This window comes from Suncus etruscus, chromosome 3 (assembly GCF_024139225.1).
Source record: "Suncus etruscus isolate mSunEtr1 chromosome 3, mSunEtr1.pri.cur, whole genome shotgun sequence".
NCBI lineage: Eukaryota > Metazoa > Chordata > Mammalia > Eulipotyphla > Soricidae > Suncus > Suncus etruscus.
The window spans coordinates 34,777,886-34,804,577 of NC_064850.1; the positions used below are offsets into that span (position 1 = coordinate 34,777,886).

At 47.2% G+C, this 26,692-nt stretch overlaps 1 protein-coding gene across 3 annotated transcripts in view; it reads right to left on the minus strand.

Annotated features, from left to right (window-relative positions):
* The window catches only part of TTC7B (tetratricopeptide repeat domain 7B), a 224,021-nt gene that overhangs the window by 62,813 nt on the left and 134,516 nt on the right, over positions 1–26,692 (minus strand). For all 3 annotated transcript variants that reach the window (XM_049769780.1, XM_049769779.1, XM_049769781.1), the window contains exons 10-15: positions 23,810–23,893; positions 22,292–22,396; positions 20,461–20,578; positions 18,714–18,771; positions 11,029–11,101; positions 7,315–7,475 (exon numbers count right to left, since the gene is read on the minus strand). In XM_049769780.1, the coding sequence (XP_049625737.1) occupies positions 7,315–7,475; positions 11,029–11,101; positions 18,714–18,771; positions 20,461–20,578; positions 22,292–22,396; positions 23,810–23,893 (599 nt within the window). The remainder of the gene's footprint in view (positions 1–7,314; positions 7,476–11,028; positions 11,102–18,713; positions 18,772–20,460; positions 20,579–22,291; positions 22,397–23,809; positions 23,894–26,692) is intronic.

Sequence of the window (26,692 nt, forward strand, 5' to 3'; positions counted from 1 at the left end):
ATCCCATGTGGTCCCCCGAGCCTGCCAGGAACGATTTCTGAGCATAGAGCCAGGAGTAACCCCTGAGTGCTGCCGGGTATGACCCCAAAACCAAAAACCAAAAAAAAAAAAAAAAAGGACAATTTCTGAGAACTGCCAAAGGAAAAGGACTGGGCTGGAGCAACAGTACAGTGGGTGGGGTGCTTGCCTTACATAAGGCCAATGGGGGGTTTGATCTTTGTCATCTCATATGGTCCCTGAGCACTGCCAGGAGTGATTCCTGAGGGAAGAGCCAGGAGTAAGCCCTCAGCATCACCAGGTGTGACCTAAAAACTAAAATTAAAAAAAAAAAAAGGCTTGAGGCTCTTAATACAAGCATACCTGAAATTATGAACATAGTTCAATATACAAAAATGCACATTCGGAGAAAACTTACAATGTCTTGCAGATGCTTATTACATAATGAGAACACATTAACGTTGCATTCTTTGGCTTTAACTATTTGATAGTTACCGAGTTTTAAAAACATGCAAGAATTGGGAGAAGGTATTTGCACATCATCTATCTGCCAGGGGGCTGATATCTAAATATAGAGAGCACTCCACAACAGCAACAGAATATAACCAACTCAGTGGAAAAAAGAGATAATATAAACACAATTTCACAGTGAACACTGTCCCTAATGGAGAAAAACTGGAATTATTTTCTCTCATTTTAGGCATAAGACAAGCATGCCCAAGTTCACTCCTGTTATTCTACGTAATTCTGGAAGTCCTCTCTACTGCTGTAAGATAAGAACTAAGAAATAAAAGAGGGCTTGAAGTGATAGCACAGCGGTAGGGTGTTTGCCTTGCACATGGCCAATCCAGGTCAGACTTTGGTTCGATCCCCAACATCCCATATGGTCCCCGAGAGCCAGGTGCGATTTCTGAGCATATAGCCAGAAATAACCCTTGAGCATTATAGGGTGTGGCCCAAAAAAAGGCAAAAGAAGAAAGAAAGGAAAGAAGGAAGGAAGGAAGGAAGGAAGGAAGGAAGGAAGGAAGGAAGGAAATGAAAGAAATGAAAGAAATGAAAGAAATCTAAATGGGTTCAGAAGTTCAACTATCACTACCTGTAGACCCAACAGGGTGATGCCAACTAGGGCCCTCCCCCTGAGAATGACCTAGATAAAAAAAAAAAAAAGATTGGAAAAAAGTTCTGCTAAAGGAAGTAGAGAGAAAGGAACTCTGGTACACTGTTGGTGAAAACATAAATTGATGAAGTCAATATGGAAAATGGAGACTTCTTAAAAAAAAAAAAGAGAAATTTTAGGGTCAGAGCGAGAGTACAGCTGATGCTTGCCTTGCAACGTGGCTGACCCAGGCTTGATCCCTGGCACTACATCTAGTCCAGCAAGCCCCACCAGGAGTGATACCTGAGCACAAAGCCAGGAGTAAACCCTGAGTAAATCCTGGGTACTTCTGGGTGTGGCCCGAAACCAAGGGGGTGGGGGGAGAAAAAGAAACAATGGAAATTCCTGTGATCCAGCAATAACATTTCTAGGTGCATATCCAAAGGACACGAAAACAGTAACTTGAAAGGGTATTTGTTCCTCTAAGTTCATAGCAGCATTATTTGCAATACCAGAACAAGAAACAGACATAAGACTGTATAAGACATCAGACATAAACTAAGCCCATAACAGAAGACTGGATAAAGAAGTGGTGGAATATTTGCTCAGTGGATTGATACTCTGACATTAAAAAAGATGAAATGGGTGTGGCCCGAAAAACCAAACAACAACAACAACAAAAAACAACCAAAAAAACAAAAACAAAAACAAAAAAAGATGAAACTGTGTCTTTTCCCTGGGATAAAATGCAGGTAGTTTGAAGTGTCAAGTGAATGAGTCAGGCAGGGAAAGGCAGTATGTGTCTGGCTTAAGGCTTATGAGGAATATAAAGTAAATAAACTGACAAAATCCAAGAAAACCAAATTTCTAGGTGTTGAAGAGTCAGCTCAGCAGGCTGTAGAGTATAAGCTTTGCATGTGGGATCCCTGACTTACATCTCTGGCACTGTGTGGTCACCTGATCACCATGGGGAGAACCCCCAAAATTCAGAGCTCAGTGTAGCCCTAGAGAACCACCATGGCCTCCCAAAATCCCCCCCCCCAAAAAAAAATTTAAAAATGACTCCTGGAGGTGGAGCGATAGCACAGCAGTAGGGCATTTACCTTGCACATGGTCGACCTGGGATGAACCCGGATTCGATTCCTGGCATCTCATATGGTCCCCTGAGCCTTCCAGGAGCGATTTCTGAGTGCAGAGCCAAGAGTAAGCCCTGAGCACCACCAGATGTGGCCTCAAAACAAAAAAAATAAAAATAAAAATAAAAATAAGACTCCTAGATTTAGTGAAAACTGTGATAGTTATTGGAGGGAAAGGGAAAAATTAGCTCAGGGATCTTGTGTGGGTTTTGAAGGGACTTTGATGGTGGTAGTGGAGACTATATATAGAATGGAAACTATAACTATACACAGAAAGGGTGAAGCTAAATTTTGAAATTTCATAATGTTGCAAATTATTATCTGATAATTTGATAAGGAATAGAATACAATTTAAAAATTCCTTTCCACTAAGTTAAAGGCAACATGGGAAGAACAACAACAAAAACAAAAATAACACATAAAAATGACAGATATAAGACTGGAGAGGGAGTAGAATGGAAGGCACTTGCCTTGTGTGTGACCAGCCCAGGTTCCATTCCTGACAGCCATGTGGTCCCCTGAGCATAAAACCAGGAATAAGCCCTGAACACAGTTGGGTATAGTCCCAAACCAAAAAACAACAAAAGAAAAGCAGACAAAAAGGGGGGGAAGTGGAGAGAGAGCACAGTGATAGGACATTTGCCTTGCATCCTGCCGACTGGGACAGAGTCGGGTTTGATTCCTGGCATCCCATGTGCCCCACTCTCCTAGCCTGACAGGAGCGATTTCAGTGCACAAAACCAGGAGTAACCTCTGAGTGCCACCGGGTGTGTCCCCAAAACCAAAACAGAAAATAATGAAGAGAGAGCAACTAAGGAGCAAAACATCAATGTAAAAATAAAGAATGAAGCCCAGGGCCAGCGAGATAGCATGGAGGTAAGGCGTTTGCCTTCCATGCAGAAGGACAGTGGTTCAAATCCTGGCATCCCATATGGTCCCCACTGCCTGCCAGGGGAGATTTCTGAGTGTAAAGCCAGGAGTAATCCCTGAGTACTACCGAGTGTGACCCAAAAAAAGAATGAAGCCCAAATACAGCAGATAGCGTGTTTAGCTTGCATGCAGCCAACTTAAGACCCTGTATAGTCTCCAGAACCTCTCACAGTGATCCCTGAGCACAGAGTCAGGAGTAAGTCCTGAGCAATGCTGGGTTTGCCTCCCTCCCACAAAAGAAAAAAAAAATAAGAAGGGAGCTAAACTAAAATCAAATAGAAAAAAATTAAAGGAAAATAGAATGACGCAATAGAAAGATGAGAAATCAATAAAATAAAAATTAGTTAAGATCATAAAAAAGCTACTGTTTATTTGAAAATATCAGTGTAACAAATACATTTCTGGAAAGACTGTACAAGGAAATATTTTTAAAAGACACATTAAATAATATTGAAATGAAAAGACTTGGGGCCAGTATGTAGAGTGCTTGTCTTGTATGTGGCTGAACAGGGTTTGATCCCCAACATCCCATATGGTTCCCTGAGCCCACCAGGTGTGAACCCTGAGCACAGAGCCAGAAGCACGACTAGGTATGGATCCAAGTTAAAAAAAATTAGATGTATCTTTCAAATATGTTATTTAATGCAATGCGTTTGGTTTTTTTATGGGGGGGGGTTGGGTCACATCCTATGGTGCTGAGGGGTCACTCCTGGCTCTATGCTCAGAAATTGCCCCTGGCAGACAAAAGGGACCATATGGGATGTCGAGATTCAAACCACCGTCTGTCCTGGATAGGCTGCGTGCAAGGCAAATGTCCCACCACTGTGCTATCTCTTTGACCCCTCAATGTATTATTTATTTAGGTTTTGTTTTTTTTTTTTAGTTTGGGGAGCATACTGGCTATACTCAGGGCTTACTCCTGGCACTGTGCTCAGGGATCAAACCTGATGAAACTTGGGGGGCCATATGAAATGCTGGGATCAAACCCAGACCAGCTACCTACAAGGGAAGAGCCTTACCTGCTGTAATATTACTTTAGCTCTGAAACAACTTATCATTATACATAGCTTAAGAAAATAAAACAGAAAACCAGAATATCCTATAATCATTTTTCAAAGGCATCAGGACCTTGTCATAGAAAAATGATGTAGCCTTGGATAGTTTTACAGGAGAATTCTATCAAAACTTATTATAGAAACCAATCATTCTGATCTCACACAGATGAGCCCAGTTGAAATTGCTTGGTAAAGAAAGATGCCAAAAGACCATACAGGAACCACTGGGGCAGAGAAGCTGTTCGGAATAGCTGAGAATCAAGCATGGCCACCAGAGCCACTCATGAGCAGCTGCAGAAACAAACCTCAATATATTTGTACAATAACTACTATTCATGGCTGTGAATGAATAAACTGGGGCTATATGGAACATGCGAGGAATAGGAGCCTTAGGAATACACAAGACAACACAAGCAAGGAGTATTTAATATTTAAAGTATTTAATATTATTCCATTGAAAAGAAAATGAAGGAAAGAAGCAAAGTAGACTTTGTAATTACTTAGGACCCAAACATGTGGTAAAGGAACAAAAGAGATGGAGATGAACGTCAAGTTTGGGATGGAGGCTAACCTGTGTGGCATGAGGTGGGGGAGGCAAAATGGACAGAATGGGCAGGTGGGGATGCCTGGACATTCACAGGTGCTATTTGCGAGTCAGCCGGAACATGATGCAGATGGTACTCAACAGTCTGCCTACCTCTACTCTATAGTGGATAAGATAAAAAATTCTTTTTGTTTTGTTTTGTTATGTTTTTGGGTCACACCCGGCAGCGCTCAGGGGTTACTCCTGGTTCTGTGCTCAGAAGTCGCTCCTGGAAGACTCGGGGGACCAGATAGTACACTGGGATTCGAACCACTGTCCATCCTGGGTCGGCTGTGTGCTACCTTTCAGGCCCTAAGAAAGCAATTCTAATGGGCGTGCATATTTCTAATTCTAAAGTGTCGTGCAATAAAAGTTGAGGTGATCAAATCATACGAGGGGCTCCCAGCAGGGACTGAGCCATCACCATGTCCAGTGCCCTGAGTGTCCGCTCCTGGCCAGCTCAATGTCCACAGAAAAGCAGCTAAATTTTTCAGGGTCACCGACCCTCACTAGTGACACAAAGCTGAGAAGCTGGTGTTTCAGTTCTCTGAATAAGCTTTAGAAAGGCCCCCAAAGTCGTGCCCTTCTTTGCACCCTGTCGAGAGACAAGAACAGAAGTGCAAGTACCTCCGTGAAGCAGGAATTGGGGAACCACAACTGCCAACTCAGCCTTGGGCAGGGAGGGTAGAGAGACACAAGAAACCTCAGGCATCCCCAAGCTTCCAGGAGGCTCCAGCTGCAACAGGGAGTCATTCCTCATAAGCAGCAGTGCCCACCTACCTCTATTTAGCTTGCAGGTGGCATTCACTGACTACATCTGGCTCCACCTCTCAAGAAAGTCTTCCCGGGGAGGGGAAGAAGTTTTTTTCCATGACAAAGGAAGAAATACAAATATTTTAAAAGCAAACAAGCGATCGGCTGTTCTCAGACCTGCTGCCACGTGCTCTGCCTTTTTTTTTTTTTTTTGAGCTCCCAGCTTAACATTAAAATAACAGGCCTGCGTTCCTCAAATATCTCTCCTACTGCTGTTCCTGACTTCGACTACTTGAAAAGACTGTCAGCTGCTGTCACTCGGAAGCACCTCCCTCTTAGCCGGCACTGTTGATGGCTCCCTGGCTGGCGTCGCTATTTGTCTAATACGTGCCCTCTCCTCGGATGACACCGGCGCGGAGCCACATGCTCTCGTGTCTAGCATTCGAATTAAAGTGTTCGGGGTGGCAGGCGTGGGGGAAAAGGCGCTTTATAAATATTGATGGGAAGAATATCTGAAGTTAGCGGCAGGGCAGCAGCGGCGCATCACTTCGTGAAGAGCAAACGGGCAGGCTCAGTGGCGACTGCCTCACTCTGGATCCTGTCCAGACATCTGCTTCATGTGCACAAGAGCAGGCTGGAGGCCCTGCAAGAAGCCCGGCACGGCAGCCAAGCTCTTTAAGTCATGCTGCAGAAATAGCTGAAGAAGCCTCTGGTCAGAGTTCTCTGGGATTACCGGGAGAATTTTCCAGAGGGCGAGAAGAGAAATGCCCTTTTCACTTGAAGACAAAGAAATATTTGGAATGGAAACATGGGCACCGATTTCCCACTGAAAACTGCTGACATGCACTGGTGAGAAGCACAGTGCGGTGTAGCGAGGCAGAGAAATACAGCCACACCCAGCCCACTGAATGCTCACCAGAGCCTAAAACTTGTCACACCAAGAGAATTGCCAGCGGAGGGGGGCAGACTGGGGGAAAGGAGAGGAGATTGGGGGAAGGAGACTCTGTCTCTAGCTTCTCCCATCCCTTAGATGGCTTCCAGCCACAGTTTACTGGTTACTAGGCTACTGCAGTGGGGGCAAAATGGTACTAGGGCAGCCGGTAAGATAAAGGGTCTGGCCAGCAGGCCTGGATCCAGGAACAGTCTGAGACCACTTGGGGTATGATGCAGCTTCCAGCCACATTTGTTGGTAATGCACAGAGAATGGGTTGACTTAAAGAATTCCATTTTCTGGAGAATAAAACCAAGGCACAAAAGAGGGTGAGTATATCGGTCTAAGTTTTCTAAAGAATTAACACCCCCTGCTCAGCAGAAGGCAAGCAGGCCACACAGGTTGAACAAACAGGTAGAACTAGGCACCTCTGCCCCAGTGCCCATCATGGGGCTGTGCCCAGAAAAACCTCGGCCACACTGTATACACCTCCCTTAGTATTTCCTTCATATTTCTCTTCCAGCTGACTTTAAAACAACTCAAAAACATGCCCTGCCCCACTCTAAGCCTGGATTTCCATGAAGTTAGCCATTGATACCTTTTTCCTATATAGTACGTTTAGAAATGGAAGGCACCGCTATAAAACTGCATCCACAATCGTCTAGACATCACCTGTGTTGCCCAAAGAAAAACAATGGAGGTGAGAACAGTGCCTTTGAACTCAGTCAGTGCACCCTGTGAGGATCTTCATTTCTCAGAGTCGTAAAAAAGTCGTACAGGCAAGGCACAGGGGTCAGAGAGAACAGCAGGGCCAGCCCTGCGGGGCCACTCACATGAAGTTCTCTGGGTACTCGCTCAATGCCATGTCGATGATATTGAGAGCGTCGTGGTAATGCTTCTGCGCTGACAGCAGGAGGGCCAGGAGGTGCAGTGAATTGGCATCATCACCCTGCAGCTGGAGAGCCTGGCGGACATAACCCAGAGCCTCTGGAATCTAGAGGGAAAAAAAAAACCCCACAGAACAATTTCAACATATGCCCACAGCTGAAAACACTCTGTCCAATATCAGAAGTCACTTCAATGGGGCCATGGGCAGTTTGGAAGGCAGAATTTTTTTGGGTATGTATGTGTTATTATTTTTTCTTTTTTTCTTTCCTCCTATTTTATTTTATTTTAAAGTAATTTTATTACTCTTTCCTTTAGGGGGGAGATCACACTAGGTGGTAGATGATCAGGACTTATTTCTGGCTTTGGGCTCATTCTTCATGGGGCTTGGGGGTGACATTAGGTTGTGCTGGAGATCAAACATGGGTCAAAACATGAAGCAGCCACCCTACCAGCTGTACTACCTATATCACTCTAGTGCCTATTTTGAAATCTTGACTGAGGTATTGATTGACAAGGCATTAATGATGGTTTTGAACATGCAACACTCCAACGCCTTACCCCATTTCTGTCTACCAAGGTCCTGAAGGCCCTTCCTGTTCAGACCTCCCGACTCAGTTCTGTGACAATTCCTTGGACGTTTGTTTTTCCTCGCCCTGTAACTGTAAGTTCCACCTATCAGAGAAATTGCTCTGCATCTATCTTTCATTGGCTATTTTAAAAACAAGCTTTGTATGTTTTGAGGCAACACTGCCTCCCACATATCTTTGGGTGTGGACTACTGAAAGTCAACAGTGTCTATGGTATCTTCAATGGAAGTACATTTGCTAAAAGCTCAGTTCTGTCCTTTGCCAGATATTTCCCCTCCCTTAGGGTACCCACTCCCCTGGCCTAAGAGTTGAAATGCTTGTGCTTGTCTTGATGGTCTCCATATGGGCCTGACCCAGGCCATCAGCCATAGACATGGATGTGGTTAGGTCTCTCTCTCTCTCTCTCTCTCTCTCTCTCTCTCTCTCTCTCTCTCTCTCTCTCTCTCTCTCCTCTCTCTCCTCTTTCTCTCCTCTCTTCTCTCTCTCCTCTCTCTCTCTCTCTCTCTCTCTCTCTCTCTCTCTCTCTCTCTCTCTCGTTTGTAAGGCCTCACATCTTGGTATGACCGCCAATCCCAAATCTGTTCCTTCTCTTGAAATAAACACTCTTCTTCCACAGAACAGATCTGCTTTTGATGATACCCAAGATAATTTCACTCTAAATGAAGATGCAGACACGGTGCCAGGGTTTGCAGTGGAATGGAACGGCCCTAGCTGAACTGGCCTCGATTTTTAAAAAGTAGTTAGTGCTGAAATTTCAGCATATAGTAAGTCACAAACCCTTAGCAGGGATTTTCAAATGAGGAGACACCTGCAATTCTTCTTCAATTCATTTCTCCCAATTGTTCCATGAAAAATACATGCAAATGAATGCGACCCTGTTCCCCCGTTCAAAAGCTACAACCCCAAATAACCTCATCCAAGAAAAAAAAAATCACAGCACCATGTTCCACTTGAACAAATTCAAATGGGGTGGGAGCATCTTACACTTCCCACTGCCCAGCTATTCCAGATGAGCTTTACAGTCCCTCCCAGCAGCAGGGCTGGCAAGATGCGCACATGATGGATGCCTGAACAAGCAGACTCCCCCCAGGTTCATCACCCACGAGGGCAAAGTAGAGCCTGGAGCTGGATTTTGGACCACAGTGGCAGAGGAAGACATTCTGGCACCAGCGCCCCTCCAGCTCCATCACTCCAGGACTCTTCAGCCCACAGTCTTTTAAATCCTTAGGAAACCATGGCTCTGTCTCTCCTAGACCTACTTAGTTTCCTGCTTTGAAATGTCATTTTCCATACTATTGCTTGCGATTTGTTCCCAGAATTGTTTAGTGCCTGGAGGGGGCAGTATGTGTGTGTATGTGGGGGGGTGGGTCCATGTGAGGCTGGATGGAACCAGAGCCAGCCACATGGAAGACATCACTCCCATGATGTCTCTCCAGCTCTGAAACTCCATTTCTGGTGGATTCAAGTTGTAAGTGCAGGCTAGAGGGGATGCCTGAATCCACTGCAAGAATAAAGCCATCACATTTGGGAAAGCATTTTTCACAGGGACAGTGTTCTTAGGAGTACTTCACCTAGGGTAATGTCCTTTGTATGGAGAGGAAGTGAAGTCCCAGTAAGTGAAATGTCTTGGGTGGGGTGGCCAGCTCCTGAGGGTCTGAGAGAGACTCTAGATCTTGGAGTACCTCTCTTATCCTTCTGCTCCTGAGGAAAGCCAGACCTCAGACCTCTGAGAGAAACTGAGCCACCATTGCCTCAGGCCAGTGGGAACCAGTCCCATCAGCCGGTGCTACCACTCGAAACACTGGGCTCAGTGAACATATGCACTCTTCAGGCTGACAGCCTCATGGGACAAGTGCAGCCCTGAACAAGGGGACAGAGACAGTGAGAGGGTGTCAGCCCCAGGTTGAGCGTGTAGAGTTTCCTGGCAGATTACCAGGTTGGTCCTAGTGCCTCCCCCAGTGTCATTGGATGCAAACGTTAAACTGTCCAACATTGAACTGGTGGCTGAGCATAGCTAGAAGTGGCTCTTGGAGTCCTCTGCGTATGACTTAGGAGGCACCTCCCACAAAAAGTCATGGTGTTTATTTGTGGGCAGACCATACCTGGGGGATTCAGAGAGTCCCATGGGTCAGGCAGCTCGAGGAAGATGGGGTGGGGAGCTCCTCTATTTCTGATCCCGAGGACCTCACCCATCCAAACCCACAATGATGTAGACAGACCTGCTTTGTCTTTGTGGAAACTGAGGTGAGGTCAGAGACATAAATGAGAAATGCGAGCAAGAGCAAGGAGGTGGGCATTCACTGCTCTGCAGGTTAGGGGAACCCTGAGGAGGGACAAATGGCTGTGGACAGCCCACATAGCAGCCACCCTGTTCTGAGGAAAGAAGCACCACAGGAGAGCAGGCTGGTATCCTCAATCACTGAGGCTGCCAAGGGGCGTGCAACTCACAATCCGGGGCCCTGGAGGCCCAGCCTGCCAGGGAACAGCGTGTCTGGGGACTGACCTCTGGTTCCCCCCGACTCCGTCAGCACTCAGGAATGTGCTGGACTACTACTGAGTCTTGCACCTGGTGGGTGGGCAGGCTGGCAGCCAGAGAACAGAACAGCCGGGAGGGCCTTGGAGGGGCCAAGAGTGGCAGCATGTGGGAAGAGAGAGAGAGCTGGGAAGCTGGGCCTGCCTGCGAGCATGGGGCCAACCTTCCCCTCAGGGGCATCACTGTGTGTGGCCTCGGCATGTCAGCCAGTAGCACCTTTATGACAAGCAGGGATCAGAGTGACAAAGTCCTGCTGATAACTCCTGGGCTGCTCAGGTGGAGAAGCCATGGGTCATCCTGGGATACTACCTGGCCTACACAAGGACCCTCAGGTTAATGTATCTGATCTCTAAAAGCAGAACCTGACAAGCCCAAGTCTTCATCAGGAATGTGTAAAGGAACGGGACTGAAGAGTCAAGGAGGTGTCATCGTCCTGTGAGAAGTCTCTGGCTGCTGCTGGTATGGTTCAGGGGGAGGGAGGAAGGCAAGAAAACCCAGGGGACCCTGGACAAGGGTTGGGGTTGGAGAGAGACACTGACCTGTCTGGAGATGGCCAGCTGCAGAGCCAGGTAGAAAGCTGCTTGGTGGTCTGTAGGAGACAGGCTGTGGGCCCTGAAAAAGCAGTGGTGGCTGTCAGTCTCTGGGCACGGTCATCCCCGCTTCTCCGAACACACCAGCACTCAGCGGAGCACAGGAACTGTTGCTGGATGCTTCTCTGTGCTCCACTAATGAGCGAGGAACCTTTACTTTGCACCATTCTTTGAGGAAAAGCACAGAAAGAAGCAAGCACCCTTGGGTGGTGTCTAAGATGGCAGACATATACTGGGGGCTCTGAGGAGAAAGCCAGAGACCCAGGGTTGACTTCCAACAGACACCTCCTGCCCAGACCACAGTGTTCTGCTGGGTCATTGGGGAAGTCAGGCAAGGGCTTGGTAAGTTGATGATCACCATGTTAAGTTGTGTCACTGCATATATAATTTTGAATTTCAGAGAAATTGAAAAATTAAAGACCCAGCATTGTTTCTTACAAGTTTGTGTATGAGAGAGAGAGAGAGAGAGAGAGAGAGAGAAAGTGTGTGTGTGTGTGTGTGTGTGTGTGTGTGTGTGTGTGTGTGTGTGTGTGTGTGAGTGAGAAAAACTATAGGGAGAAAAGATATTCATCAGTCTTTTGTCTTCTGCTAAGTTACACAGAGCTGACTAATTTGTGGTAAGACATCAGTCCTTGTTCAGGGAGTGGTCCTTTGACCCCTATATAAGAAGCAGCAGCACTGGCCTCCTGACTGATTGCCTATAACAGTCATTATTTCCTCTATGGGAAATCCACTGTCTTTCACTAGGAGCAGCTCAAAGTTCAGCTTATAGGGGCCAGAGAGATAGTGCAATGGGTAAGGTGCTTGCTTTAAACACTGCTGAGCCTAGTTCAATCCCTAATACCACATATGCCCCCCCCCAGCCCTGGCAAGAGTAACCCCTAAACACAAAAGCAAAAGTAAGACCTGAGCACTTGTTAGTATGTCCTCCCCCCGCCCAAACTCAAACACACAAAAACCATAATATGGCCCTAAACAGACCAACAGCATCCTTTAGTCTGATGGAAAGAAGACATTTTCACTTCCTTTCCATGCAGGTAGGACAGATCAGCCACTGGCAGTGGGACCCAGGCAGTGAATAAGCCAACCTCATTCTGTCCCATCCACACTTCAGGGTCAAAAAGTAGAAAACAGATTTAAGATAGAAGAGATGTTGAGTCGCTATGGAGTCAACACTGACCAACCTGCCATGAGCAGTCCCTTGAATCAATGAGGCCTTGATGTGGATCCATCCATGATGGCAAAGGACCTCAAGGCACCCTGAAGACATGCTATGGCCAGCAATCCATTTTGGAAAAAGGAGGAATGTCCAAGTGGGGCTGGGGCAACAATTTCAGTCCTTCCACAAACCTGTCCAATGTAACATAGAAACTCCTACCACAAGAGACTCTTCACTAGGAGTCCTCCCTGGGGGACCCCATCTCATCCATCTCTCTCTGACTGTGTTCTCCTTGCAAATGCCTCCTTCCTACCATGCAGGTTCACTTAGTGCACTCTTATTGGCTTATCAGTTCAGCTATTGGCTGATCCATGAATTTGTACAGCAAATGTTTTCTGTTGTTGATGGAAAGTGAGATTAGAATGTCATGGTTGTGCTCTCTCCCAATAGCCAAGAGAACGGAACACAATATTAAAGAGGAAGACTTGGGAATGACTGAGCGTTCTTTTTTTTTTTTTTTTTTTTTGGGCCACACCCGACGATGCTCAGGGGTTACTCCTGGCTGTCTGCTCAGAAATAGCTCCTGGCAGGCACGGGGGACCATATGGGACACCGGGACTCGAACCAACCACCTTTCATCCTGGATCGGCTGCTTGCAAGGCAAACGCCACTGTGCTATCTCTCCAGGCCCCGAGCGTTCTTTATTATACAATGAAGAGAGCCCAGTTTCTATGACCCCACTTCCCACCCCTGAAAGACTATCTTAGCATGCTAATTTTTCTCTGCTTCAGTTTAGATTTCTCATAAATAAAGTAGAATCAAACCACTATTGTCTCGACCCAAAAACAACCAAGTGGCAGGCAGTGGCTGGGGTTCTGAGGCAGAGATAGATAGTTCTGGCCAATGGCCCAGGCTGCCCTCCTCCGTGAACATCAACTGTAGAGAAACAAACTGGAAGCACTTGAGATTGGCATTTCTGGGGCACATGCAGACATTTAAAAAGTCGCCAACTTGGCCCACCATGGATCCCCAGCTGCCAGCTTTCCAACGAGGCACAACCGAAACACACATATTCTGAAAGCTCTTGTTTGGGTGCCACGACTGAGGCCCAGTGGCAGAGCACGTGCCTGGCCAAGTGTAAGGCTCTGGGTTCAATCCCTGACACTGTAAAAGTCAACAACAATAAAAGTCAGGAACAACAACAACAACAACAACAACAAAACAAGAACCCTCTAATTTCCATCATTTGCCTAATGAGCTAAACTCACCCTTTCAGTCTATGAAAGGAAAAGTGAAAGGAGGCAAATGCCCAACAAAACAAGACAAGGTACCTGGTGCTGATTTCCTGTGGATTCCAGAGAGCTTGTTTTAAGCAGCATCACAGCTGGGCCTTCATGCCCACAGAAAACTCGCTCCATGGAAATCAGGAAGCACTACAGGTGAGCGGATGCTAGTGATCTTGGAAACTGGGAGCCTGTTGGGTTCTATATGTGGATTTAAATAAACCTTATCCTCATATAGTGAGAGCACCAGTGAGGCTGCTGAGAAATCCTGGGACCTAAAACTGTCAGTACAGAGAGACTGACAGAGCCCTTTTCTTGCCCAAGCACCCCATTCCCATTAATCTCTATTCTATAAAGAACCAACAGATTTCTGCCCTACCAGGAAAATCACCTATCTTAGCATCTACTCACCCACTCATACCTATCCATCCATCATTTATCCATAATCCATCCATGTATCCATCACCCAATCCATCCATCCAATTATCCATCATTCAATCACTTCCCATCATCTATCCATTCATCTATCACTGTCTGTTTTGGTTGTTCCAATTGAAATGTCAGCCCTTGTGCCAGTAAAAATAAATAATACAGGTGCCTTTTCATGAGGTTCACCCTAGCACCCCCACAAGGGGAAGACCCAAAGTGACTTTGCAACACAGTGGAATAGGTCTCCTCTCCTTTAAAAGATGTTTCATATTATATTTCTTAAACATAAATGGATATTTTGAAACCATTTGGACCATAAGTATTTTTTAATTAAATATTGCAGTCACCTCCCTAGAATTCTACCTATATTGCTATTTTATGGTTTTGTTTGTTTGGTTGGTTGGTTTTTGGGCCAGAAGTGCTCAGGGTTCTGCACTCAGAAATCACTTCTGGCAGGCTTGGAGGACTGTATGGGATGCAAGGAATTGAACCTAGCTGGTTGCATGCAAGAAAAATGCCCTACTCACTGTGCTAGTTTATGTTTTTGTTAAAACAAACAAATAGGGGCCGGAGTGATAGCATTTACCTTGCATGCAGAAGGACAGTGGTTCGAATCCCAGCATCCCATATGGTTCCCTGAGCCTGCCAGGAGCAATTTCTGAGCGTAGAGCCAGGAGTAGCCCCTGAGTGCTGCCGGGTGTGACCCAAAAACCAAAATAAACAAATAAATAAACAGAGTCCCTCAGCAAGGTGGAACTGTGAGTAGTTTTCACATGAACGTGGATTGTTGGTGTGGGGTATAAACCCGACAGCAGAAGGGGTGGGGGTATACTCTGTACAAATGGATGTGATAGTGATTATGACATCCAGTTGTGTGACCAAACCTGAATACTTAAACAAGTGGAATCCACAGTCTCACAGGCCTGGCCAAATCAGCTGAATCAACTCATTTACCCTGGACAAAAGTGGAGCAAAGAGAAACATAGTTTTGTTTGCAAAGTTCCCAGATATTCTGGGCTGATCTACAGAGGCTGTGTGGGTGAGGGAGGATGAGGGAGAAGGCAGCCTGAGATGAGCCCTGAGCCTGTGTCCAAGACTCCACACTCAATTCTTTTACTGTGAGGAAGTGGTGATGTTGGTGCTTGCCCATTAGTGTGTATAGGACATAGGCCCTTAGCTCAACCGCCACCCTGTTGAGTTGGAGTTCGAAGGCAGCACATTTTGTAGAGCGCGACTGACAAATTTGGATGGTAGTTGCTCAGTGGTTTCCCAGAAAACCCATTGACAGTGCTCGTAGCAGGAACATCTTGGGAATTTTGCTCAGTGTTGACAATGTCAGCCATCCTGTGAGCGCCATCAAATTAAAGATTCCTTTTTATCTGGGTTTGCGCATATTTTTCTTAATTTGATAATGTAGCAATCTTGATGAAAGGGGACTTCAGGGAGAATCAGCAAAACAAGGCAGCAGGGTAGAGAACAGGCCCAGAATCACCCTTATGGCTCTACTTTTTATGCTGTATGCTCTTGGATAAGATCTGAATAGATGCAGTATAAATAATAGCCATTATTATTATAAGGTTTTTATCTTATGGAAAGGACTCAAACTGATCAGCCATCTCTATACTTTTGCTGTTGTTTATTTTAGGACCATACCCAGTTATGCTCAGGGCTTACTCCTGGCTTTGTGCTCAGAAATCACTCTTAGCAAAAAAAAAAAAAAAAAAAAAAAAAATTCCAGCCAGAGAGATTGCATGGAGGTAGGGCGCTTGCCTTACATGCAGAAGGACAGTGGTTTGAATCCCGACATCCCATATAGTCTCCCGAGCCTGCGGGAGCAATTTCTGAGCATAGAGCCAGGAGTAACTCCTGAACACTGCCGGGTGTGACCCAAAAACTACCAAAAAAAAAAAAAATCACTCTTAGCAGGCTTGGGAGACCATAGGGGATGCCAGTGATTGAACCCAGGTCAGCTGCATGCAAGGCAAGAGTCATATCCACTCTTTATTGCTCCAGGACCCAGCCTTATTTCTGTTATTGGTTAACCTCTATAGGATGTTGGAACTAGAGTCTAGGAGACACTGGGGTGAACTTCTAGCATCTGGGTGATCTGTCCTATTCTTTTGGCCTGGATGACTCTCAGAGCACTATTTTCACTATGCTGTGATGATCACTTTGGGTCTTCTATTAGAGTGTGTGTGTGTGTGTGTGTGTGTGTGTGTGTGTGTGTGTGTTAAAAAAGGCACCTAAAGAAAGGGCATTTTAATTATTTATCTCCAGGATCTCCCAGAATCTGGTGTTACAACTAGAACATGCAATATGGCAGTGATAGACAAAATGATAGGCGATAAGTGGATGGTTGGGTGATTGATGGGTAGATGACAGATAAATGGTGGATAGACAGATGGATGATGGATACATGGATGTTGGGTAAAGGGATGAATGATGGATGGAGGAAGATGGGCAGATGAATGGAGGACAGATGGAAAGATGATGGCTCAATGGAGGACAGATGGACAGATGGCTCTATGAATAGGTGAATCATGGGTGGAGAGATGGGTGGACAGATGAGTGGGGAAAGAGGTACATAAGGATCACTTTCATTATTATATGTTATCATTTTGCTTTGGGTCTACACATGGTATTGCTCAGGATTTTGTGCTCAGGTATCACTCCTGATGGACTTGGGGATCTTACAGGGTGCTGAGGATTGATGTCCTCAGCAGTCAGCTGAATTAGCTGCATGCAAGTTAAGTATCCTCTTGGCTGTACTAGCTCTCATCCACAAATCATTCTTCCTTACTTAAAACTTTTCCCCTACCATTGTTATGCCTATGATGCACTAGGCTAGTGCTGGCCATTATCTCTGATACAGAGATCATTTTTATTCCATGGAAAATTAGTCTTTATATCATACAAGCATGAACTTAAGTAGCCTTCCTCAAAATACATTTATATTAGTCGGTCTTAAAACTTTTGATCTCATATGAACAAAATATGTTTTAAATCTCTTAAAATTAATACCTAAACAAACAAACAAACAAAAAAGGAGCAAAAAGGAATGCAGGCCAAGGGAACAACTGTTATATATAACACAAAGCAACAGATTCTGGCATCTCAAGGCAGACCACCACTGGGCTGCTGTGGGGGCTGGGAAGATGTGTGGATCTGAGAAAAGTGAAGCAGATGTACTGGCCACTTTTCTTGGGCTCCATGTGTGGGTTTTACATGCTGGGACTGAAGCATTTCAAATTCTAGATCATTTGAAATGGAAATGCCTTTCCACACTCCATGTGGAAGAGTGGCAACAAAAGCTGAGCCCAGAGACAGGGGATATGTCTGAGGACGTCAACTGGTACTTTTTGTCATTAGCCAGATGGGGGGGTGGGGGGGTGGCAGAGTGAAGACGTGATCAGGCAGGCCCTGCTAGGAAATGTAAGAAATGAGATGAGAGAGTGCCAGACTCAGGCAAGGGTAGCTGAAGCTACAGGACGATTTCACAAGAAAGGGAACGTGAACAACTTGAATTGCTGGAGTCTGGAGGTCAACCCCCCCTAGTTAGTTCTGAGGGAAGAAATCTGACCATATTTATTAGGTTTTGAGAGAGCCTCGTAAAATATTCAGACATGTTAATTAAGATCCTAGGACAAAGCCAAGGAACCAGAGTAACCCAGACCTAGATAAGGTGACCCAAAACCAACTCTAGAATTGACATTTGGGGCTATCCTTCCTTTCAGGCAAGATCGAAATCTGAACAGAAGGAAGGCAGAGTGGCCGACTTCATTGGCTCACCCCAAACTTCAAGTTTGGGGCATGGGAGATGCTTTCCTCCTGAAGTTCCACTCTCTATACCAGAAGTTGGCACACTACTAGCTTTGCCTACCATGCTGGGGTGAAGTGTGAAATATCAGGGTCCCTCTGGGACTTCTCCCTTTAGTGCAGGTCAAGGGTACCAAGGGGAGAGGCAAACAGAACATGGGACATGGGGGCAGGGGGTAGGGGGCTGGAGGGCTGGGCCCAGCACACTCTTCTCACACATTTCAGGGATGGCCGTAAAATTTGGCCTCTTCACTTTAAAACCTTTGTTTTTACTTTGACATGTTAGAGAGGGGAGGGGAAGAGAGGACAGGAGGGGAGGGAAGTAGGGGAGTTGAGGGGGGAGGAGAAGGAAGAAGAGAGGAGAGGAGGGGAGGGGAGAAGAGAGAGAAAAGGAGGGGAAGGGAGAGGAGGAGAGAACAGAGGAGGGGAGGAAGAGGAAGGGAGAGAAGAGGAGGAGAGGGGAGAGGAGAATGAAGGAGAGAAGAGGAAAGAAGGGGAGGGAAGAGGAGAAGAGAGATGGGGAGGGGAGTGAAGGGGAAAAGAGGAGAGAGGGGAAGAGGGGAGAGGAGAGGAGAAAAGAGGAGGGGAGAAGAGGGGAGAGGTAAAAAATGGGAAAAGCTGGAAAAGAATAACCCCTTTGCTGGATGATGACAAATGCCTTTTAGTCAAAGGAATCAACTCCTTCGACATACAAAGTGTTTATCTTCGGAGAGCTAAAATTTCAGTGTTGGGAAGGAATCTCGTGGATAAACAGATTAAGAATGCAGATCTGCACGGCAACCAGAGAGGAGGTAAGTTTTGATACTGTACGTTCAGTGCTCAAGACGAAAGACTCCCCGGGCTAAAACACTGTTTACATAATCTTTATAAATATCTCTTCCTTTTTATACTTATCATACTTGGGTGTCATTATGTACAGTCGAGTGAAAAGATGAACTCCCACTCACCTCTGAAATGCAAGAAGCGCCTTTCTCTGGAGGACCTCCTGCATCCCTCGCAGAGAAGCTAAGAAAAGGGTTCAAATTAGTCAGTGGCAACCGGAAAGGGGGCATTTTTTTTTCCCCAAACATGGGCTCATCATTGGAACTGAGAGTCCATCTGACGCTATGGGCCAGGACCAAGAGTGCTGCTAGTTTGATGTCAGCAGAGGTCAGTTTCAGTGATACTGGGCCAGCGTCACGACACTTGAAACCTGGATATCCACACGAGGGACAGGCCAGCCAAACCCAGTGCTGACTCGGGCAACCCGGCTTGTGGGCATAAGATAAGTTCAGTCCGTCCACTCCATAGCCCATGAGAAGACGCTCCTGAGAGTGAGTGGTAGGAACTATGATGGAGAAGTCCTGGAGGTATGTTTGCAGGTGGGACTGGAGAAGGCCTCCAGCTAACTGAGCTACCCTGAGGTAGGAGGAAGGCCACAGTCCTCAGTCAGGAGCAGAGAGAGAGGGAGAGAGGGGCCTTCTCCTCTGGGCAGGAGTGGGAAAAGAAGGCCTAGCAAGATCTAGTGACTTTCCCAAAGGGCGGGGAAGAAAACCAAAGAACTGAGAGGGATAAAGATGTAGTGTGAAACTGGCACTTCAGTCCAAGTAACACTTATGCTCGCAAGTGAGTGTGAGCGCATCTAGAAAAACATCTAATCCTAAGAACCAGTGATGTGCCCAGTGTCTCCAGTCTTTGATATGTTAGGGCAGAAGAAAGGAAGATTCTGGGCCAACAAATGCACCATAGCATAACTGAAAAAGAAGCAAGAGTCCTCTAAAACTCAAACTTGGGGTCACGCTTTCTTCTAGGAGATGTCTGAGGTGTTTGCCAGGCGGCTGCTGAGGTTCTGTCCCCAGAGTCAGCCAGGGACAAAGATGATCTTGGTGAAATCATCAAGCTACACATGGTGTTGGAGATTTGTGTTACAGTTAAAACTGGGATGTCAAAGTAACAATAGTAGGAGTTCAGGAAAATACTTTATAATTGTGTATTTCTGCAAACATACCATTAAATTATTAAATATTAAAAATAACACGATTATGGGGCCAGTGTGATAGCACAGCAAGCAGGTAGGGCATATTTGCCTTGCACATGGCCAACCCGGTTTGATCCATGGCATCCCATATGGTCCTCTGAACCTGCCAGGAGTGATTTCTGAGTGCAAAGCCAGAAGTAATCCCTGAACACTGCCGGGTGTGCCCACTCCCCACAAAATACCCCACAATTAAAATATTTTTTAGCCAGGAACCCATTAGCCAGAATATATATGACGTCTAAACATGTGCTACATACCATGGGCACAGTGTATATATGAAGTCTGGGGAGGGACTGTGAACATGTAAGCAGATCTGCGACCTAAGATATGCCCTGGTCAGGGGACAGGCCCTAAAATGGTTGGCTCAGAACTTGCCAGAACTCTCAGGTCTCAATCCAAATTCCCACCAGAGGACTCAGCCCAGAGCAAAGATGAGGACAGGTGGGCTCGGGCCTTGCTTATCTCACAGCTGATTACAGATGCTCTGCTCTCCAACCAGGTCCCCTTGCACCAGGCAATGGGGAAAAGGGCCTGAGAATCCCGATTCGTCACTTTCCTCCCAGCCTTCCCCAACATTCAGAATCAAGTAAACAGCAGCATTGGGGCCCTCGGGATGCCATTAAGACCTGACTGAAGTCCCAGAAGCAGGGGGCCTTTCTCAACCACTGTCCACTCACCATCTGTGGCCTGTAGACTGTACGTGAGGCCCAGTGCCAAGTAGCCTTTGGCCTTGAACTCTGATGCTTTCTCTCCTGCATCCACTACGGTTTTGGCAAACTTCTCGGCCTCTTCCAACTGAAAACCAGCAAGTTAGAGATAATAGAAGCAGGGTATGTGGCCCTGAGCACCCTGGAGCAGTGGCTGCCAGGGATGATTTCTGATGAGTCATTGTAGAAACAGCACCCGAATTTTCCTCCTGCTCCCTGCTGCCACTGTGGTCTCTTCACCAGGCCCTATATCCCCACCTGCCTCCTTCCCCACTTCTGTTCCTTGCCCACCTCCTCCAATCTTTCTTATACTCAGTGGGTACCTCCCTCATCTTTATTTTTCCCCAGACTGGTTCTGTAATTGGGTTGTACAGGTATTGAGAAGAGGGAAGCTGTGACAGCCATGCAGACACACACAGAAGGTGTGTGTGAATAATAAAGATCCTGAAATGTTCTGTGTTTGGGGTCTTTCCTTATTTTTTCCTTTCCCCTTCAAGAAATTAAAAAAAAATCTTGGCTGGAATCCTCTTTCCCACAAGCTGTTAAAAAAAAAACCCTCAAAGCTCCATCTCTTTCTTTTCCAAGACAAGCACATGGGCCTCGCACTAGCAGATTCCAAGGAGAAAATGTGTACCTGGGAGCAACACCCACCCGCAGCCCTTTTGCACAATTCATTAGAGGCAAAAATAAGAACCTCGCCTTCTGAGCATGGCAAATGGCGGTGTTTTCGGAGCTGGGGAACAATGCTTGGGCATCTAACACCTCTTTCCTTCTGGGCACCGGGGAAGTTTCCATAAAAACATGAAACACACATGCACACAAAACAGACCCTCTACCCTCAGCATCATGGCTGGTGTGAGAGGCCCATGTCTCAACCCTGAAGAAGGTCTTCCCTGCCCAAGGGCAGCCCCAGCACAGCTGGAAATGGGCATTTCCTGGAAGAAAAGGGCTGGTGGGTGCGTCCACCCACACCTGTGCCCGGCTGCTCTCTTGTCAGCAGCCCTCAAGGGCCCACACCTGCATGGACACTACCAGCCTTTCACAGAAAGTTGATTGATTTCAGGGGTGAGAGCATGGTTCTTGCAAAGTTTCCTCCACATTTCCTCAAGCAAAAAAAAAGGTTAACAAGAGCAGAGAACAGTTTCCATGAGGCTCCCTTTTGTCCTGCTGGGCTAGAATAAATGGGGAAAAACAAGCAGCAAAAGCTGCATAATAGGTGTTGGGGCAGGGGAGGTGGGAAGGGGTGTAGGAGCAGACCTGAGCAAATCTCCCCCAGTTTTTGGAGTGAATTCTTTGCAATGGAAAAGCACAGCTCCTCAGCCCAGGCCGATGATCTCACCTCATTGCAGCCACTGGCCTACTCAGTACCACCCCACAGGCTTTATTTTTGAGGTGCTAGACCAGCTGCCCCTGTCAAGCTATTCCCAAATATGCATGTTAACAGGGCTCTGTGAAGGAGGCCTAGCTGAGGAGAGGGGAAGAGTGAGGAAAGCTGGCCTTCCACAGAGCTGGCAGGTGGGTAATTCTATGCTTTACAGGAAACCTTGGGCTCTGCTCAGTGTGGGCTGTGGGCTGACACAGGCCTTAACTCAGTGCCCTGTTTTTTCACATGTATCTGAACCCAGATTACAAGCCACCTTCTCTCATACTCTGAGGACAGAGACTCTTTGTTGCCAAAATTCCCCTGTGTCCCAGGGAGCTATGTGGGCCTGGTCTCCCTGTGACAGAAATGCACCACCCACCACTTTCTCTCTTTCTAAGCCTGGGCATTAAGGGGTGCTGATGGTCGCCCCAGACTCACCCAGTGCAGAGAGCCCATGCACAGCTTGGCGGCCAGGAGCGGGATGGTAGCGTCGTCCGGCTTCAGGCGGATACACTCTTTCAGCACCTTCACGGCCCGGGCCGACTGGCAGGAGAGAGAACTGCTTTGAAAGGGTCTGAGGGAAGCCCAATGTGTGGACGTGCCCAGAGAGCAGGTGGGGTCCGGTGCCCCCTCAATGGGTTTCTTCAACTCAGAGCCCACCAGCAGGGGCCTGAGTGTAAGGGTGAGCAGAGCTCAGGGCTCTGCAGTGAATAAACAAAACCCAGCAGAATCACCTGCCTTGCCCCTACTTGAAAGACATAATAGAAATAAGGAAAGAAAAGCAGCGGTTGCTGGGGCCAGATGCTGGGGCCGGAGAGATAGCATGAAGATAAGGCATTCGCCTTTCACGCAAAAGGTCGGTGGTTCAAATCCCAGCATCTCATGGTCCCCTGAGCCTGCCAGGAGCGATTTCTGAGTGTAGAGCCAGGAGTAACCCCTGAGCGCTGCTGGGTGTGACCCAAAAACCAAAAAAAAAAAAAAAAAAGAGCAGTGGATGCTGCGTGTGTGTGTGTGTGTGTGTGTGTGTGTGTGTGTGTGTGTGATATCAATCCTGGCAATGTCTGATGGTACCTGGGCTGTACAGCAAGCACCTTGTACTAGTTTTCCTTGTGTAAAAACCCTATTCTGCATATACTAAACTAAATTTCTGGTGTCACTTAAGAATCCTAGCACTTGAACCTGACAACCTGCTAAATCCCAGCTTCACAAAATGGCCCAACGTAAAACGACTACCACCTAGATAAAGTGTGTGCTAAGCGGGGGTGCTCTCTGACACCCTTGTTGGCATGATGCATTTACCTGTGACACTTCAGTACAGTTACTAGTTACTAGTTACTCCTCGCCTTTTGCTGCAGAGGAAGCTGAGATTCCTGAGTATGCCCTGGACCAAACTTCTGTGTGGGTGCACCTTGAGAGCTCAGGGTCTCAGCAAGCACATGTCCCGGCACACTAGGCCTACTATGAACAGTAACTAAGGTATCTCCCCAGCAGCAGAGCCCCGAACTGAATGACAGGGATGCAGTTCAGTAGTAAAGCAAGTATGTGCCTCATGGGCTTGAGGCCCTGGTTTGGTCCAAAAACACCACCCACCCTTACCCCCCTACCCTCGGAATCCCAGAATCTCCCCTTCCAGGAGTGGCTTCTACTCTCAATCACTGAGAAGGTCTGAGTGAGGCAGGTGCCATATATTAAGTCACATCTAGATACCTGGAACTACAATGGGGGCAGGGGGAACCATTCCGAATTTTCCGTTTCAGGGCTGCATCTATCTGTGTTGCCCTTCCACCCCACAATCATTGCATTGGATCCTTCATTTAGTTAAACCCACAGATAGCAGAAAGGACTGATTCACATGTGCACTTGGGACATATGGCTCTTTGTGAACTTCACAGGCCCAGAACTAGGGGAGGGTGAGAGGGGAGCAGAGGCAAATGCAGGCCATAAGAAGCCACTCACTTTTCCGGCTGCCATGAGGGACAGTGCAAACTGGTACCAGAGGTGAAACTCTTCAAAGGCAAACTTCATGGCTCTCTCCAAACACTGGTGAGGAAAAAAAGAGTAAAGGCAGGTGTTTGAGAGGGCCCAGGCAGGCAGCTGACAGGTCCCAGACAAGTGTCTGAGATGGCTCAGGTCGCCTCACGCAGTTTGAGCATGGCTTGAACCCCTATCCAGGCTCCTCCAACCCTCTGGAGTACCCCACAGCCCTATGCAGGAGACAAGGGCAGGAGCCAGCATCACGCAGTGACTAGCACAGGCCTGATTTCCTCCCACAAGGGTAAGGATAAGGGTAAGGACACAGCTGACAACTGTGCCCAGGGCTGGAGACGAAGCACCACACAAAGGGAACCCAGGAATCAAGAAAACCACAGCCATGCCGTGCACAGGTCTCCAGGAAAAGAGGAACAGGAACAAAGATAGGGAGGCACCGGAACTCATCAATGGCCATTGTATAGTCAGTCTGGGGCTCCAGGGTGAGATTTGGAGTTGCAGAGATGCAGAGACAGGCTCGATCCATCCCTGAGCCTTGGTCATGGCAGTTCCTGGGCCCAGATCTTTCATTTCCAAGCCCCTCAAAATATTTTTTGGTCCACACCCAGTGATGCTCAGGGGTTACTCCTGGCTATGCACTCAGAAATCGCTCCTGGCTTGGGGGACCATATGGGATGCTGGAGGATTGAACTGCTGTCCGTCCTAAGCTAGTACAGGCAAGGCAGACGCCTTACCACTTGTGCCACCACTCTGCCCCCCCTCAAAAATCCTTAAGTTCATTGACTGTCCTCACCATTCTCACCCAGACCCCAGCCTGCTACAAGAAATCTTTCCTATAAGCAATGTGCAGAGCGCGGATACAGATAGGGTGACACCAGCTTTGGGAAGAGGGCAGAGATGGCCCAGTGAGGGCGACAAACCAGAATGGAGGCTCCTGGGAGAGGGGCAAAGGATGGGCCCGGGACTTCATAACCAAGGACAGAAATGTCTCCCAGTGAACCAAGACAGGGTCAGAGTGGACAAAGGCTATGGAAGAAAGCTGACTGGTGAGGTGCAGAGAGAACAGGACACCCCCCAAATCTCTCACATGTGCATTTGTGAGGCAGAGAGAGAAGGAAAGAAGAGAGAACACTAGAGAGGTGTCTTGTTCATGAACACGGTGACTCTGATGTGCACAGTGGGGCTCAAAGGAGCCAACAGAAGATGAACATTGGAGTACCTGAGCTGAAATGAAAGATGACATTGAGAAATGCAGATTCAACCTCTGTCCACGAACTGTCCACACCAACCAAAGCCATGCGCACATTCATTCAGTCTGCTCCCTGTCAAAACTTCAGTGACATTTTTTTAAAGTAGAAATAGCAACAACAACAAAAAACTTCCTAAAATTCATATAGAATCCCAAGGAACACTAAAGAAGCTTGAAAAAGAACAAAGCCAGAGGCCTCACACACCCTGATTTCAAGTGTACCACAGGGTCTTAAATACAGCACAGTACTGGCACAAAGACACTCCACTACCCCCACTATCCCCCAAAATGGAAAGCAGAGGCTCCAGAAAAGCTTAAGCCACACTGGGGTGTGCTCTGAGAGGACAGAAGAGCCACATCAGGATGGGCTCAAAGCCACCACCTCTGTAGTGAGGTCCCAAGCAGAGTCCAGGTGTGAGGATGGGTCACTGGAAGTCCTGGCACTAAGGGGTGGCAAAGGTGTGGAGGTGGAGGCTGAGAGACCAAGGCCACGAGAGGGGGCAAACTGGAAGGCAAACCAGACTGAGGTGGCAGGAGAAAAGAATACCTGAACTCTCTATGGTATTTACAGAGAGAGGATCAGAGGATAAATACTGTCTAATTGTAAAACCCACACTCACAAATACATGAGAGCATGATGTCAGGCAGCTACTGGATACTAGTGGAGGTAAAATTGGGTGTCTGTGGTCCCCACAAAACATGTGTGACAAGTGGGGTGGGTGTCAGTGAACCAAATGAGGTTTGTCCTAATGACTCTACTCAATAAATTCATGGCAATACAGCCCCCAAATACGGAAGTACATACAGAGAAATGGCAATTTCCATGTTTCCACGCCTCTTTCTCCCCTTTTGTTGAGGAACGGTTAAGTATCATTTGTTTTCCTGATGAACTGAAGGAGCTCAGTGGCTGGACAGTCTGTTCTGAATCAAGAGCAGGCCTTTCTGAAGAAGCTTCCAGATTTCCTCAGGAACCGGGCAGCCTCATGATCACCTCATATCACTTCATAGTTGCCCCATACTCACCTCACACTTGGGCCACACTTATCTAATACCCCATACCCACACTCATCTCATGCTCCCTTTACACTGCTTCACATTCGCCCTACACTCTCCTCACACTCGCTTCATGTTTTCCTCACAGATGAATGTCACAGATCACCTTATACCCACCTTGTACCCCACACTCACCCCACACTGGTCTCAGAGTCATTCTCCTTCTGCTCAGAGACCAGCCTGGCCCTCCTCACCTCACCAGAGACAGGTTGACAGATGGGGTAGAAGGGGATGAGATGAGAGACCGGCTTGGTCACCACTCTGAGAGCAGGTGGAACCTGAATGCACACACCAGGCCCAGGCAGAGGCTTTGGAGTGGGCCCAATGCCCTGGAGAGCCAGGGTTTGTTGGAATCTACAAGTGAATGCCCAGACCCCAATATCTATGGTGTGGCAGGGGGCAGGGATAACAGAAGCGGGTACCCCTCTTGTCTGTGATCCAGAGTAGACAGCACCCAGAACCAAGGCCAGCATCACCTTCCTGGACAAAGAGGCCCCATTTCAACGTTCCCACAACACAGATGTTGGAAGAGACGAGGACCATTTCTT